The sequence below is a fragment of the Diadema setosum genome, chromosome 6, assembly GCF_964275005.1.
Source record: "Diadema setosum chromosome 6, eeDiaSeto1, whole genome shotgun sequence".
NCBI lineage: Eukaryota > Metazoa > Echinodermata > Echinoidea > Diadematoida > Diadematidae > Diadema > Diadema setosum.
The window spans coordinates 28,057,672-28,074,941 of record NC_092690.1 but is presented as its reverse complement, the minus strand read 5'-3'; the positions used below and the strand labels follow the sequence as shown (position 1 = coordinate 28,074,941).

General features: G+C 40.4%; 1 protein-coding gene across 1 annotated transcript in view; it reads right to left on the bottom strand.

Moving 5' to 3' along the window:
* Positions 1 to 16,781, bottom strand: part of LOC140229684 (sushi domain-containing protein 2-like) — a 30,954-nt gene extending 14,173 nt beyond the window's left edge. The window contains 14 exon segments of the mRNA XM_072309927.1: positions 682 to 827; positions 1,380 to 1,556; positions 2,498 to 2,656; positions 3,223 to 3,483; positions 3,868 to 3,874; positions 4,237 to 4,389; positions 5,158 to 5,302; positions 6,973 to 7,285; positions 10,466 to 10,729; positions 12,313 to 12,484; positions 13,351 to 13,497; positions 13,806 to 14,045; positions 15,273 to 15,380; positions 16,731 to 16,781. Of these exon segments, the coding sequence (XP_072166028.1) occupies positions 682 to 827; positions 1,380 to 1,556; positions 2,498 to 2,656; positions 3,223 to 3,483; positions 3,868 to 3,874; positions 4,237 to 4,389; positions 5,158 to 5,302; positions 6,973 to 7,285; positions 10,466 to 10,729; positions 12,313 to 12,484; positions 13,351 to 13,497; positions 13,806 to 14,045; positions 15,273 to 15,380; positions 16,731 to 16,781 (2,343 nt within the window).
* Between the last annotated feature and the right edge of the window lie 489 nt (positions 16,782 to 17,270).

The window sequence follows — 17,270 nt, the reverse complement described above, 5'->3', positions numbered from 1 at the left end:
CCCCAAAATCCATATTACCGTATTCTTTTTAAAGAGCTCAGACGGAATAAAAATGGATCAGTTCACATCATACTCGGATGATGTCAAAACATTTCATACTTATCATATGCCCCTTCACCCCCCCCCCCAAAAAAAACAAAACAAAACAAAACAAAAAAACAAATTATTATTCTATTTCATTAATTTATCGCAGAGAGCAGGATGCTAACCCGGTGAAGTGGTCCCCCTACCCACCTACACAAGAAAACGGGCGAATGATGCCGACCCCTCGCGGTTGGCCCCAGGTGACTAGCAATAGTCAGCAAACGGTATCAACCAGGCACATTGTTCCATATGCTTGAATGAAAGAATGAATAACTTCCACTTCGCTGCCTTTGCTGCCCCTCTCTCTTGTCTTTCGATATATACCATCTTTCTCATCAGTATCTGTTTAGTTCCCTTCGTTATCATTTTTTTTCTTCCTCTCAATTCATTCGTCTGCTTACGTCTGTACCTACTGAACAATACCTGTATTGATGTTGATTTTTTTTTGATAAATGCCATCTTATACTGTGAGATCGTATTGACCAAGTTTAAGACGATATTGCTACTTAAGCAAAAAAGAAAGAAAGAGAGAAAGAAAGAGATGACAGCATAAATCCATGACATACATTCAGCAATTTAAGTTTCGTAATTGCTTACGTTTAGCGATGATGGTAGGATTGGTCTCACGGCTAGCATGCCTTCTCTGTAGGAGACGTAGATTCCGATGCCAGTTGTTTTGAACATTGCAATGGCCCCGATGATCTCTACATTTCGCTCGAATTCTGTCGCACCGACAGAGCAGCCTGGGAAACAAGCGAAGACAAGTCTAGGACGTTCCATATCTCCCGACATACAAATTGTACAAGGGCATGCCTCTTCTAGGCTGTGATTTCACAACCTTGAATCAAATGAATGAATAAGTTACATGAATATTATTTCTGTTTTGGCCTTATTAGGTGCAATTTATGAAATATCATATTCTGGAGAGTACTCATTTTCATTTACAAGGTCATATGTTGTCAGCCTGTAGACGAGTAATATTCTTACACTCCCATCATGTTAACACGTCTTCGCAATGTACTTCACAGATATTCACATATTGGGCTGTCTTTCATGTATATCTATGTCTTAAACTTTTCTGATGACAATGTTTATCTCCTTTATTTTAAGTTGTCGGCATGTGAAACCTCGCTCATTTAATCAACCAACACATGTCTGGCCTACTATTATTGTGTTATCAACCAGCAGGAAGGAAAGAAGACAAAAGAATGCGGGTACAAATAAAAGAGGGAGATCTAAGAGGAGGAAGGCGTGTCCCAATCAAATCCTGACGTCATAATAGAGCACTGCGCTACCTTGGAGGTCGTAGAGCGTCTGCTGTGAGAAGGAGACCTTCCTGAACGTGGATGTCTCGCCCGGAGGTCTGTGGTAGATGGACATCCCGTTGTTCGGGTTGGCCTCCATGAAGATCACGTCCGAGTCCTCCGCCTGCATGGCCACCGCCGAAAGCTGCGTGACGTCAATCGGGTTGCCTGGTGACACAAAGTGAGCGCAGCGACCACCCGAATTAGTTGTGTATGTGTGTGTGTGTGTGTGTGTGTTTTAATATCAATGACGATTATGATTAGGTCTACATGTTATTTCAGATTGGTGTTTTTTTTTTTATTTGCTGCGAACGATTTCTGATATAGGATGAGATGTATCTCATGATGGGAAAAAATGAAGAGTTTGTTCGCAAAAACCGATAAGTCCATTTTTGAAGATTTTGAAATACGGTCTCTGTCATAAAGTACAAAATAATACCTTTTAAATGATATATTGGTCACTACATATAAAGGTACATTTTTGAAGTTATGGTCAAAAGAAGCAAAAAATTTCTTATTATTCTCTTTATTTTTCTTGACCTTTAATGGCAAATATCTCCATTTGGCAAATATGGACTTATCGGTTTTTGCGAACAAACTCTTCAAATGTTTCGCAAAACAATCGTAACGTTCACCATGTTCACGCTTTGAATATCTTCAGAGACGGGTTGGATTTGTGATTCTGGAGCAATAATTTCTTTACTTCGTTGTTTATTTGTGATTTTCTTTCGATGAGACATTATTCTGCAAGCATACTAAACTCAAGTAAATATAGTGAAATACCAGAATAACGTTTAGCAGCGAAGATGTATCGCAGGGAACATTTATAGCAATTTCATGGTGCATGTTCCCCCAAAACAGATTACCTTCAGTCAGAACCTGGTTACTTTAGCATCTTCCATACGTGTATGACAAGTAACGATTGTTGACAGCAAAGAATACTTCATTACACTTATTGTTTACTCTGCGTGTCAAACTCAATCAGTGAATGTTCAACCTGATTCTACTTTGAATGTTGAGCGACACAAGAAGACATACCCCCAACATCGTTGTAAGAAGAGCCTCGTTATAGCTGGTGTGTATTTCAATAGAAGCGATTACGCTCTTACCACTGACGTTCTGCGATCGCACCTGCCGACCCTGAAGCTCGAAGCTGAACGCCCCAGTGGAGGACGAGGCATACCGGAGGAGGGTGAACTCGCCTAGACCGTTGAACGTGTAGTTGAACCGATCCATCGTAATGTAGTGGGGATCGCCAAATGACAAAGCTGTTAAAAAATAAAACCGTTAACAAAACAAATAAGAGAACAAACAATGAACGACATTGCAATCTGTGAAGCCTTCCTCCCCCATCGTTCGTTATTATATAGGCCCTACTCCATTATTTTGCGGTGTTCCATACAGACATATTGATATTATCTCTATACTGTACTTCAACACTTCTCAGTTTCTGTGATGTAAGAACAAAAACCTCTTTCAACTGATTGACAAATTGCCTTACATCGACGTAAATAAGCATTGAATTGATCAATGTTTTAGTAGTAGCCATGATAAAAAATCATGGACGTACATACTCGAGCAGGATTCGAACCTACGACCTCCTGATAACCGTCGATGTAGGGCAATTTGTCCATCAGTTGCAATGAAAACATCTCGACGGAAGAATTTCATGAATTTGAACAGGGAGGTGAGACTCTCACCTCCCTGATTTGAAAAACCAAAACCTCATTACACAAAATCAAACGGTTGGTAAAAATGAGAAGCATGTCACTTAGTAGGCATCATTATAGTAACATATCATTGTCATATGAGAAGTAGAAGAGATTTCTCTTACCAATGTTTGGGGGCTCGTAGCCACTACAGTCCGTGGTAGGCCTTCGGGTGCGGTATTCATAGCACTGCGTCTCGGTGGCCCACTCGCAGCAGAACTCCTTCGCGATTAGGTCGTTCGTCCAGTGAGACAACTCGGGCACCAGGTCGGCCTGCCTGTACGGGATGGCTCCCCGGATGTGCGAGCGGGCGGACATCCCAGCATCCTTGGTATTTCCGGCGTACATCAACAGGCCGTTCTCGTCGTAGCAACAGTTCGTTCCCGCTCCTTCATTCCTAATGAGAGAAAAAAGAGAGATAGAGCCAGAGAGAGAGTGAGCCAGAGAAAAGATGAGGAAACTAAAACTGGTGTCTACGACCTATACAGCCAACGAGCTAGATACTAAGTGCACAGGGACCACGAAGTAAAAATAGGCCCACGAGCTATACGGTCAACCAGTTTGACGCTAGGAAAACAAGGCCCATAGACTCGACACAAGGAGATAAGCCCATGAGCTCGACACTATAGGAAAACAAGGCCCAATAAACCGATATTACGTCAAGGGGCGTGATGTACGTACGCTACAGTGTCGGTCTCGTGGGTCTCATTTGCCTTGTGTCGAGTTGGTGAGCCGTTTTCACCTAGTGTCGAGCTCGTAGGCTGTATGACTCATGGGCTGTATGACTCGTGGACTTTTTCAACGTGAAAGCACTGGAAGACGTTGGCTGAATTCGATTTAATCTCTCATAAATCAGTTTTATTTTGTAGAGTTATTCTAATTTGACGCGTAGATTAAATTAGACATTAACACAGTGACATTCAATACTGTCAATCTTTCTTTGAGATTCCCCATAATTTGCGGCAGCAGAGGTCTCCTTCATAATAGAGAAAATGAGATTGTGAAATGAACAGGATATAAACAAATTTGTAAAACAAAATATATTCTCAACATCACTGTCAGATTATTGACGATAAAGAGACTTAAAAACAGAACTCGATTAGGAAAAAATGGTCGATCATTCATAAATCTGATCATACTTACGAGGCGTAGGAGCTAACGATGCAGTACTGGGCTTCACCGTGTCCTTCACAGTCCCACGTTTCACCATTTTCGAAGCAGTCGATGTCGACCACGAAGGCGCCAATGTCTTCCCTTGCTTGTTCAACGTCACATGGGCAGGCTGGTAGGTCCTGTCGTGCGGCAGATATTAAGGAAAATGCGCAATTTTTTTATCTCTACAGATTTAAATCTTGATTTTCTTATTCACAGGAAACACACACACACACACACACATGGTTCAAAAACTGTTTTAAATCTGTTAACCGTTAAAAGATCACTACCTACAGCCACTTTATACAAATGGTATTGCTTTCTTCCGAAGTTTATCTTTTCTCATATTCCGCTTCTTCAGTGGAATCTCAACATAACACTTCAATGGATTCAAAAATTTGCCAGCCATGACACCACGATCACACGAATGTTAGAGAATGTACAACGTCACAGTTATGAACATGGTCGAGTAAGTTCAGTCGTTGATATCTCAAAGATACTACACAACGTTAATTCTTTGTGTATTTTTAGCACACATGATATCATAAGAAATAAAATTAAAAATAAAACTGAATTCAAAATCTAATACGTAACCAAAATTCAAATGCAAACTCCTAGTATGAAACTCATTATAACACACACACACACACACACACACACACAAATCGCATATTGAAACTCAAGACCATAGGCAAAGTCAAATTCCCACAAACTCACACACAAACCAAAACTCAATCTAAGCCCAAACGCGACCCAAATTCAACCTGAAACTCAAGCTCAAACTCAAAACTCATAACCAAACCCAAACTCGGACTCAAATATAAACCCAAAAGAGATCTAAATTCAAACTCGAATTCAATCTTGAACTCAAATTCAAAACATAGGCAAAACTGAAGTTCAAATGTTACGTTTTGAAACGACGTGCCCTTGCTGTCATCTTCTGTGATCCAATCGTTGCATTTCTCCACGGCCCACAGCTCGGGGTTGTCTTGGTAGTCTTGTTCCAAGAGGTAGCCCAGAGTGTGGATGTCGCTCCAGAGGACTCGCGTCACACTGCAAAATGACGAAGAGGTGTAAAATTGTACATCTGTTCTTTTCTTTATTGGAAAGATATTGGGTTTTTCAAGGATTAAACAATGGTTTGTCTAAGAGAGATGATTGTACAGTGCACTCCCGTTACAACGAACACGGTTACAACGAAATTTCATTGTAACGAAGTAAAAATTCTGGTCCCAAAATCATCGCCATTAAAGGGACATTCCAGACGATTTTCATAATTTCACTTCGTGTAGTACATAAATCGACAACTCCATGTGCAGATTTGTGGATTTTTTTTTTGTGGTTTTTGATCAGAGAAACAATACTTTGAAAAACCTTAAACAAATTACACTGAACAAGGATGATGACATAGGAGGTTCACATATTTCAGAAATGTAGCAGTGTAATTCCATTACAATACCGCTTGCTTGCGGGTTCACCTGTGTATAATCTATGCATGCCTTCTTTTGTTCTCCTTCCTTGAGCCCAAACTCCTGCATGCTTATGGTGACTCTGCCATGTCATCAACCTTGTCCATTGCAATTTGTTCTAAATTTTGAAAATATTCTTATTCTTCATCCCAGTTATCATAAAATCTGAAACTCTGTCCTCACTATAACTAATTTATGGTTGTTCAAGTGCAAGTATCTGAAAATCATCCGGAGGTCTCCTTTAAAGTCTATGGTAAAAAATTCGTTTATAACGAACACGGTTATAGCGAAATTTTCGTTATAACGAAGTCTTTTCCGAGAGCCACTGACAAAGAAAAACAAAAGAAATGTGCTCCGTTATAACGAAAAAAGGATCGCTTTCGAAAATACGTAGCAGGACAAGCATTTATATAGCATCTCTGCATGGGCGAACGCGTCACATCACTGTGTGTTCGCTTGGTGTGTCACGCACAGTTTCCGAGAGGAATTTGCGGTATTGTAATACAATAATCTGTTATTGAATAACTATTTGTTTTATTGTTCACGTAGCTTTCCAGTGTATGACGAGTATTCAACAAACAGAATATGATATATGCGTGTCTTCCTTGTTTTCGTTATATATTGTTTGTTCGGTTATAACGAAATTCCGTTATAACGAAAGAAAACTGCCAGTCCCGAGCATTTCGTTATAACGAAAGAAACTGCCGGTCCCGAGCATTTCGTTATAACGGGAGTGCACTGTATATTGATGAATACGAGACGTCTTTGGACAATAAAGAGAACCTACATAGACATAGAGAAGGGACATTAAATTCAGAGGTTGTACAAATGTATATCATCACCACTCGTCACAAAGAGTACAGAGTGTTAGTTTCACAAAGTGCCATGTCCTATCAGTTTGTTGTTATTCTCTGACTACTTCTGCCAATGCGTCTTAAATTATATGGCAGAATGTGACTTTTGCTCTCAATTAAAAAAAGAAAAGTAAATAATTAATGATGCTGAGTATGTTTACAAGATAACGTTAATTGTCACCCCCTCCCCCCCCCCCCAAAAAAAAAAGAGGAAAACGTCAATGAATTAAATGGTTATTGGATTCCCATCTTTGCCATAGTTACCGGTAAAGTGAACAAACGATATGATGATTAAATGCTTTTGTACGTATAATGACTTCTTTCTCTATGTTCTGGCAGGTATAAACTATTATCCCCACGAGCCCGTTACGCAAATAAGACGTGAGAAAGGTCAACGAACTCTGCTGAGGTAGTGGTCATTTTGATGATGCCAAACGCGTTTCCTGACGTCACCACGCTCTGTGCGGTTGGCTCGAAATTCAGCTGGCCGTCCTGGAAACCGGTGTTATCTGAGATGACATAGACTGTCTCCCAGCGCGGCCCAGCGCTTCCGTCCTCGCGATAGGCCAGGACGCTGGCGGTTAGCAGATCGTTGGCGTCGAAACTGGATGTGTCGGGGGTCCACGTAATCGTCAGGGTGTTGCCCACTGTCCGCCATGAACTGGACGTCGAGTCTTGTCGCGTGATGGCAGGGGTCACTCTAGCGCTCTCAACTGTCGGGCAGAAGTCATATCAATATTAGAGGAAAATGCGTCAAAAAAGTATAGATATAATGCTACGGCGTGAAAGTAGACCACGAGAAAAGAAAATTAAGAATTTTTTGTTTTGTAATATTAATAGAGCTGGAAATCAGTCAAGCTTGCCTGGGTCGGGTATAGGGCAATTACCCCCTGGGCAATTACCCCGGACCCTTCCCTTGGCCCTAATGCTAATCCTAATCCTGAACCTAATCCTCTAACCCAAACTCCTAACCCTAAACCTAACCCAAAACTAATCTTTACTCTAACCTTACCACTAACCAGTATTTAGCCGGGGGGGGGGGGGGGGGGGGGGTAATTGCCCTCTGGGAGTAATTGCCCTTTGGGGGTAGTTGCCCTCTGGGGGTAATTACCCTCTGGGGTAATTACTTGGATACGTTAAACTGCATTGAACCACGGCCCCACCAGAAACGGTTTCTTCCGTTGGCATGGGTAAATTATCGGTTGGGCTATTACCACTTGGTCTAATCACCAGGTGGGCTAACACCATTCGGGCTAAACCCAATTGGGCTACAACCACTTCGCCTATTTACCATTTCGTCTAATTTCCACTTGGTCTAATATCCAGTTCGTCTAATGACCAGTTCGGCTAATACCACTTAGTCTAATTCTCAGTTAGTCTAACACCACTTGGTGTAATTTCCACTTCGGGTAATTGCCACTACGTCTAATTTCCACTCCGTCTAATTTCCACATGGTCTAATATTCACTTCGTCTACATGCCACTTGGTCTAATATTCATTTGGGCTACACCCATTTTGGCTATTACCACTTGGTCTACATATCACTTAGTCCAACTTCCATTTCGTCTAATTGTCATTTGGTCTAATTACCACTTAGTCTAATTACCACTTGGACTACTAGTAATCGTTACTTGGTCTAATTTCCATTTCGTCTAATTCTCACTTACTAGTAGTCTAATGCCACTTGGTCTAAATAAGAAACATTACCATAGATATAAAAAAGGAAGTGTTAACAACCGTTATACTCGATTATGATACACACACATGCGTGTGTTCTTATCTTACAGCCATCTTACAGCAACCTAATACACAACTGATCATTGCAGAGTTGAGCGGAGGGGGGGGGGGGCGGGAGGGGGTATCCCCTTCCTACACCAGGGATTTTTTCAAAAATCTGTCTACAAGACTTGTATTTCAGAGCATCCAAAACGGTATATAATTGCGCTTTATAAATTGTTTTCGACGGAACCACAGGCGTAAACATACAGTGCGTCCCAATAAAAAGGAAACCGGAATTGTCAGTTACTTTCCCAGTAAAATAGAACAATTCATGTCATATGATATATGTCATCATAAAGTTTATATCTTCCTCTTTTAATATGACACTTAAAGAGTATTTATTGACGAGCAAGGAGAGTTTAAAATAATTTAAATGTCAAAATCAAGTTGCACAGTAATGGTCATCAAGATTTGAAAGGATGCTGCAACGTTTGTTAACAAAGGGAGGGCTCATTAGCAATTCTTTCACCAAATTTCTCAATGAGAATGAATACGGTTTAAAGTACAAGCTTTCACTTACGTCCTGACCATGCAGCTAACAACACAGCAAAGAGTTTTCCTAGTAGGAGCCATGAGGGGTAGAGCACAGATGTGCGTGGACAGGCATGGTGGACATGTTGAGCGACCTTGATCATGTGGGAGTGTTTCAAGTCGATAAAACACGCAAAAAATGCATCAAATTGCACCATTTACAGCATCAAAATGCAAAAAGTTCTCACCGTGGTAGGGGGAATCCCCCACACCTCCCCACCCCTCGCTTGCTTCGCTCCCTCGCATCTAACCGCTCCCCCTAAGATCAAATTCTTGCTACACCGGTGATGGGCCCCACTGATTAGAAGGCCTTCACAGTAATCTCGCACAGGCAGAGCAAGAGCTAAAAAGCCACTTCATTTTCTTAAAGAAATTCCAATATTTCACCAAAAGTGTGCACCATATCGCTGAATTTCAGGTCTGGAAATGCAAAATCTTCCTCGTGTGGGAGGGGGATACCCCCCTCCCACAATCTCCCCCCGCTCGGTCGCTCCACTCCCTCGCACAGATATTTCAAAAAGAAAAAAAGGTCTTTATACTTTTAAGGTCTGATTTTCCACCGAAAGTCATTTGACAAGCAAAATAAAAAAAGGAACATATACTTCATATTTCATATTTTTGCTGCCACTTTCCTCCCACTTTACATTTCATGCAAAAGAGTGGGACATTCGATCCCTGTAAAGTGTGTGTGTGTGTGTGGGGGGGGGGGGGGGGCACCAAGCTTTTCTCCCCCCCCCCCCCCCCCACCCCCAATGCGCCGGTCCGGTTATGGGCTTGTAATTGTGGTGATGGTGACTACCGCCAATCATCCCCCACTCCTCACTGCTAGATACTGCTAGATATTGGAAAAAAATTAATGAATAAAAGTAAATAATTCACGCCCAATTAATACACGCATTTACATTGTGGACTTTCACCCAGACCCTTTCAAGAAAAAAGATAATTAACCATTCCACCTATTTACGCAATATTGAACTTGAAATATAAATCTGTTTTTTGAGCCAACTTAATTACCATATTAATCGACACTTAGAATCAGTAGTCTAGAGTCTGTGGTAGCCCAACTGGTCATTAGCCAAAGTGGGAATTAGACCAAATGATGATTAGACGAACTGGCAATTAGACCAAGTGGCTATTAGACAAAATGGAAATAGACTAAGTGTAAATTAGACCAAGTGAGAATTAGCCCAAGTGGTTATTAGACCAAGAGGTTATTAGACCAAGTGGAAAAAGACCAACTTGCAATAGACCAACTGGTGTTAGACCAACTGAACATTAGACGAACTGATATTAGACCAAGTGCAATTAGACCTAGTGGCAAAAAAAAAATACATTAGACCAACTGGCAATTAGACTAAATGGGAATTAGACAAAGTGACGATTAGCCCTAGTGGTCATTAGACCAACTGGTTATTACACCATGTGGCAAGTAGACCAAGTGAGAAGTGGACCAAATGGGTTTAGCCCGAATGGTGTTAGCCCAACTGGTGATTAGACCAAGTGGGAATAGACCAAGCGGCAATAAACCTTGGCATGTAGGTGAGAGATCAACGGGATCGAGAGGCAAAGGGGTGATACCTACTTAGTGAATACGATGCTGATTTCCCGCTGGAAAGTTCTGCATCGTGCTCGATGACCACCACCTCGACTTCGCCGACCAGGAAGAAGGGCATGGGGACGCAGTAGGCCTCTTCGCTGGACACGACGGTGGCGTTAACGCGCTGGACCTCCTGGCCTTCGAAGATGAAGACGCACGAGGTGGTCTCCATCGAATCCCAGCAAGGTCCGTATAGGTAGACCCTCTCACCTCCCAGCATCCCACCACGAGTTGGCGTGATCGTAAGATCTGGTGTAGGTCAAGACACGTGCAGAAAGACTCAGAGAGGCTGTGTCACGAATACTGTAAAATCTATTCTATATCATTCAGTGATCTTAGGGACAATTTTGGAGTCAATCTATTCTCAGGAGTAAGGAACTGTTTCACTATTTTAAAGCCATTTGGGAAGAATTATTTCTGCCCACTTCGGCACATTATAGAATAATATGTTTGTTTTTTATGTATCCGTTCCAACAGGATCTGACCTGAATCTGTGCCGACTTTGGGTCATTAGGGAGCTTTAGATTTTAGACGCGCGGACGTTCAGAGGGGAAAAAAAAACATGTTCTGAGCGTGCGCAGTAGCGCGCGTCAAGTCGATCTATTTGTAGCTTGCGTCGCCTGAGTTTTTCACTACGCCTACCGGGCTATTTTTACGTCCGCACAGTTTGCAACGTAGAGAGCCACTTCATTCACCATCATATGGGGGCGCGATTTTATTTTTTATACGTTGCGTCCCAGCGTAATCTAAAGCTACTTTTCAACGCGACGCAGGGGAGGGGAGAACGTCCAGCGCAAGCGTCGTCTCAAACGTCCGCGCGTCAAAATCTAAAGCTTCCTATTGTTTCGATACTGTTTCTGAATACTCTACCGCTGTATGAACAAATCTGAACTCTTCTATCTCAAGAGTACAAGTTAGACATGTCAGAGCAATATACAGTGATTATGGAAACTCGCTATAAAGAGTTCTGCTTTAACAAAAAATCTGCTATAACAAACTAATATATCCTATCCCAATGAAATTATTTCCTTTGTTTTGTATGGTTTCTTTACTACTGATGTGATAAAGTATCTGATATAAAGAACAAATAGTCTTATGGTCCCAAGGAGCCCGTTATACTGAGTTTCCACTGTACTACGATCGTATAATTCAGCTTGCAACCTGGTACCTCTCTCCCTTTCTCTCTCTCTCTCTCTCTCTCTCTCTCACCGACACACACGTTTTTACACACACGCTCACTCTGTCTCTCTTTAATACTCTGTCTCTCTTTCTGCTACGCCGTGACTTTCTTTCTACCTTTTTTCTATTTCTTTTCTTTTTAATTTACTTCCTTTCATCCTTCCTTCTTTCTCGTTGTCCATACTTATTATTCCATGTTTGATGATTATGTTTGGTGTGTCTATCATTGTTGATTCAATCTCCCGATGAAGCTGTTATCAATATAACTCATAGGGCATCTTCTCCCATTGTATTACTTTTTTTTTTCATCGATCACTTATCATCATAACACAAAACACATAATATATTGGGAAAGCGGATGGGTGTTGGATGGAACCGCGAATCTGCCACTAAGCAAAATGCTAAGTGCATGCGGGGAGAAAACCACTTACTCCAAGTCGTAAGTTGTAAGAAGGTGAGAAGACTACTTGGTTTTACTTACTTACCTCTTTGCGCATCGAGTTCTTAAAAGTCGCCAATTAGTCACTAGTTACTTAAACAAGGTGTAGTAGCAAGTTTATAACAGTGGTCTTCTCTTCTCCCCTTCTCTTTCATAGACAACACGCCTAGGCATGCTAGGCGAGTTGATAAATCGCCTTGTAAAAGCTACATACCTTTATCGTTTCCGCACGTTGGGTCCATGACACTGTCACCGTCCACTTTGAAAGCGAACTGGCCGTCCACGTCTACATTCGTATACGTGGGCAAAGCTAAAAGCTGATCATTGTCCTTGGAGTACGGTTCGAGTATAAAATAATTTGTTCCCAACTGCATGTTGAAGCCGATCTGAGATAGACCAACAAAGGGAGGAATGCGTTATGAAAGTCTGATACTAAAGTAGTGGTGGCTCAGTTGGAAAGCAATTTTGAGGTACCTGATTCTTGGACGAGGTACGAGACAATGTGAGGAAAATCAGATAATTGATTCAAGTTATGAATTTGTGTATTTTCGGTGCGGTCATAGATTGCTGGGTAAGAAATCTACTGCAGTTGATGGCGTCATTATGGACAACAATAATCATTACGAAATATAAAGAGATTTCGGCAATATTTCATTCTACGTGAAAAGTACTAGGTCATGTAGGTTGTGACGTATACATTATTTAAGTGAAAACGTGCGAATCTTTAATTTCAATTTTGATACATTTCGTTTTCTTTGTAGTGAATGAAACTGGCTGAAACTTTTACCACTTCGTTTGTTTGAATCTACTCTGCTCTTTTATGTTATAATGAACATGAGTTTTAAACTTTGGGGGCCGGACATAGACACGGGAAATAGCTGGGACGTGATGTAAGGAACTATCTAGAGCAGTTGATGAGACTAAGGCAATAAGCCAGTTCGTAATCAGTTCATGCACACATTGGTACAGATGACCTTTTTTGAATGCAATAACAATTTGTTTCTTTTTATATTGCCAAATACCAGGTTTGCTGTCAGGTGTGTGTGCTGGTGTGCACCATTTCGATAAGGATCACATCAACAATCATCACATCACAGATGCTTATCTCAGTAAATTAACAAACACAAATGCAAGTTGGTACAAAGGTCTATATCTTGTCGATATACAAAAAGGTATGAAGTGTAAGTACAAGACCAAAAAGAAAAAGGATGAAAAAGATACATCGAGGAGCATGAGCAAGATTACTATTCACCAGTGCAGCACCCATTCCTTCCGGGTCCAGACCAGTTTGCTCATCCCCTCCCATCTTGGTGCCTATGGTCCACTCGATGGTGTCGTAGAGAAAGAACACGAAGGATTCCTGACCATCTGTTACTAGCACGACCTGGAATGTGTCCGTCTGTTGAAAACAATACATTATCAATTATTATAATAATGATAATGATAGTTCTAACATAAAAAAACAATAATGATAATATAGTCATAATGATTATTAGAAATAATAACAATAACAGTAATACTAATAAGGTTTCTTTAACCAGGGTAGCCTCTTCAGTGTAAGAAATAAAAAAAAAAATGTCCAAGGACAACATTAACATTCTGCATACGGCACCGACACCGATACCTGGTTGGTTCTGTACAAACTTTATGAAATAACTTACATATAGGACACGAATTATGGGAAGGGTATTTTTTCCACCAACTTACCGGATTTAAGCCGTTTTGATAGTCATAGAACGACACGTCCTCCCACGTGACAATCATGACGTCAGCCGCGTCGAAGTTCATGTTACTGCGAAAAAAACTTTGAACCTCTGTAGTGGCTCTGGTCAGGACAGCCGAATCTGTCGTTTCCCGGTAAAATATGTTTCCCTGCGTGGTGATGTCTACGTCTGACCAGAAGGGTAAAATGGCATCTGGTTGTTCATTGCTGTTTCCATCGCCATCCTACAAGTATGTGAAATAGGAAATAGGAAAACGAGCCCACGAGCCCACAAGTCACACAGCGCAAGAGTCAAAGAACCCAAGAGTTATACATCCCACGAGTCACACAGACCACGATTCACACTGCTCACGCGTTTTATATACAACCCATGAGTTATATTTCCCACGGGTCATACAGACCATCAGTCACAGCAGCCCGTGTGTTAAACAAGCCATACAGAGTTATTCATTCTACGGGTCATAGAGATCATGATTCATACAGTCCACAAGTTATAAAGACCACGAGTTATACAGCCTACGAGTCATACAACCCGTGAGCAGGTGAGTCATGCAGACCACGATTCATACAGCCCACGAGTTAACATACGAGTTACACAGACCACAAGTCATGCAGGCTATGAGCTAGAAAAAGACTCGTCGGTAGGTTTCTCATCTGTATTAAAGTGGACTCGGTATCCTTCCAGAATGTATATCATTTTCCGTACGGAAGACACTAAAATAGAAGAGGATAAAATACTATAAAAGCTCAAGAATATCAGCTTAATAAAAGTAGTTTTCTGATATTAAGATCATTTCTCTTTTATGCAGACTATCATCCGGCGTAAATCAACAAACTTTGCGAAGGTATGGTGACTGTAGCAAACAGGACGTCTGTCTCAACCAAAGTCCGATCTTGGGGGGGGGGGGGTAAGCATGCAGAGAAAATCGATGAATAACGTTCTCACTTTAGATATGAATAAATTCCTGACTGGATGAATATTACTTGTTGCTTATACGGAGTGGAATAATGGTTGAATTTTGTTCCAAGTTACGGTTTGTGGCATATCCTTTATACACTTTTCCTCAGTAGGCAAGGTAGGGGGAGCTTGATTAGTCCTCTCACCAAATCTTAACTTTGAATGTCCTCAAAAGCTTTCAGTAGGCGATTGCGAATGAAATGAAATGATAGTATTCTTTTTTGTCAAGTACTTTTAGCGCATTTTGTTCTTCTATTTCACAGTACATTTTAGCAACATTGTTTTTCTTTCTTGAATTAATAGGTAACCATTTTTCGATAACGGCAAAGCAGATCAAACGAATAAAAATTGTACAATCCAAAAAGTAAACAGAATTGAGAAGCACCCAGTCTCTACAAACATAAATAAGTCCTTACAATATTGTAAATAATGTCTCTATGGTAGCGCTAAAGATAAAGACGTTATATATTGGCGAATTTAGGTTTGCACTTACAACGTCGTAGTAAAATGGTACGTTTCTATATATAGATGGAGTTGGGGAAGATCCAGAATACTCGAGATTGGCGGGCTCGTCGAATGTCAAGATGCCATTGTCATTAATCTGTAAGAGAAAATAGGAAATTATGGTGTGATTTAAAGAATCTAATCGCAGAACGGATTCATGACATTTTCTTAATATTTTATGGTAGGTCTGTCGGCAGAGAAAGTGAAACAAAGCCTTTGCACTGATACCTCACATTTGACATGAAAAACATCATTCTTGAAGTCATGATTTTAAGAATTGTCTTGTTATGTTGTGTCGCAATTGATTATCATATCTCAAATTTACATGAATGCAGTTAACTCATTTTGTGATCAAAATCTTAAAAACCTTCATTTTCATCAGTTTCACCACGTGATAAGCAAAGATAAACTGCCACAAGAAAGCAACATTAAACACATTTGCTTGTTTATATTGTGTGGTTTACACACAAACCATGGCCGGCGGAACCGGGGGTAAAGGGCCGGGGGGCTCATGCCCCCCACTTTTCTTGCACCATACAAAGGAATACATAAGACGTCACTACTTTGCCCCCGCTTTTTTTTTTTTTTTACCCCGGAAGTGCTTTATTAGGATTGAAAAATTGTCAAGGATCTCGTTATACTGCATTTCCACTGTACTTTAGCCACCTACTAAAAGTTCATTGTAGAAGTTTTCTCCAAAAGGGAAATCCTGCTGTAAAACAAGCGTCTGATAGATGTCATTGTTTTTGGCCATAGTCGAATCCCCCTCAGAGGTGCCATAGGGATACACTGCCAAAGAAACGAAACAAGCAAACAATAAATGTTCCATTGATTAAAGGCAGTATTTACCAAATGCAGATGAAACAAAATGTCTGCTTTAGTGCTTTAAATAGCTTTAAAATGTGACTTAGGAATATTAAAAAACAACCAATGTAAATTTGTTATCAATATAATCAATGTAAAATATTGTTAAACATTCAAAATGTGAACAATGTTAATGGTATACTTGTTTTGTTTTTATTTTTTAGAAAAGCCCGTAGTTAGTTTTGGTCAATTTAGTGAATCGTGTATTTCCTTATATTTTAGACTTTATTGCAAATGTTTATATTTATTGTACGTACTAACGGGATGTTTTTTTTTTTTCTTTGTGATGGAAGTAACCTACACGTACAGTGGACTCCCGTTATAACGAAATTTCGTTATAATGAAGTAAAACTTCTGGTCCCAAAATTATCGTCGTTGAAGTCTATGTTACAAAATTCGCTTATAACGAACACGGTTATAACGAAATTGTCGTTATAACGAAATCTTTCTGAGCACCACTGACAAAGAAAAACAAAAGAAATGTGCTCCGTTATAACGAGATGCGAATCGCTTCCGAAAATACGAAGCGGAACAAGCATTTATAGGGTCTTTGCATGGGCGAACGCTTCAAATCGCTGTGTACGTTCCATGTTCGCTTCTTGTGTCCTGCATAGTGACCGAGGGTGACTTGCATTATTGTAATACAATAATCTGAAATTAAACAACGTTCGTTTTATTGTTTCGAAGGTACTTTATTACAAAACACAGATTCTTATACACCTAAATGTCCGTTGGTTCGGAAATGAAATAGGGTTTGTTATTACGAACATTTTGGCGTTAGTCAAACAGTTCATTATTACTAAAGTTTGTTAATCTGTCAATGAGATTTGGTTCTTATTACGACGGTTCATTTGTCAGAAAATGATAGGAATTCTAAACTTTCGTTAATCGGAACGTTAAAAAAAAAAGTTTAGTTAATCCAAAGGTGAAAAAGGTGTGTCCAGTAACAAAACTTTGGAATTGCAAACTTCATAATCGTCTTAAGATAACCGAACCTACGAAATAGCTAACCTCTCTCATTTTATATCATTTACAAACCTTCTTCGGAATAACAAACCTTATTTCATTGTCGGATTAAAAAAACCTTCGGAACAGTGAACCATTCTCATTTCTTCTTTTCATT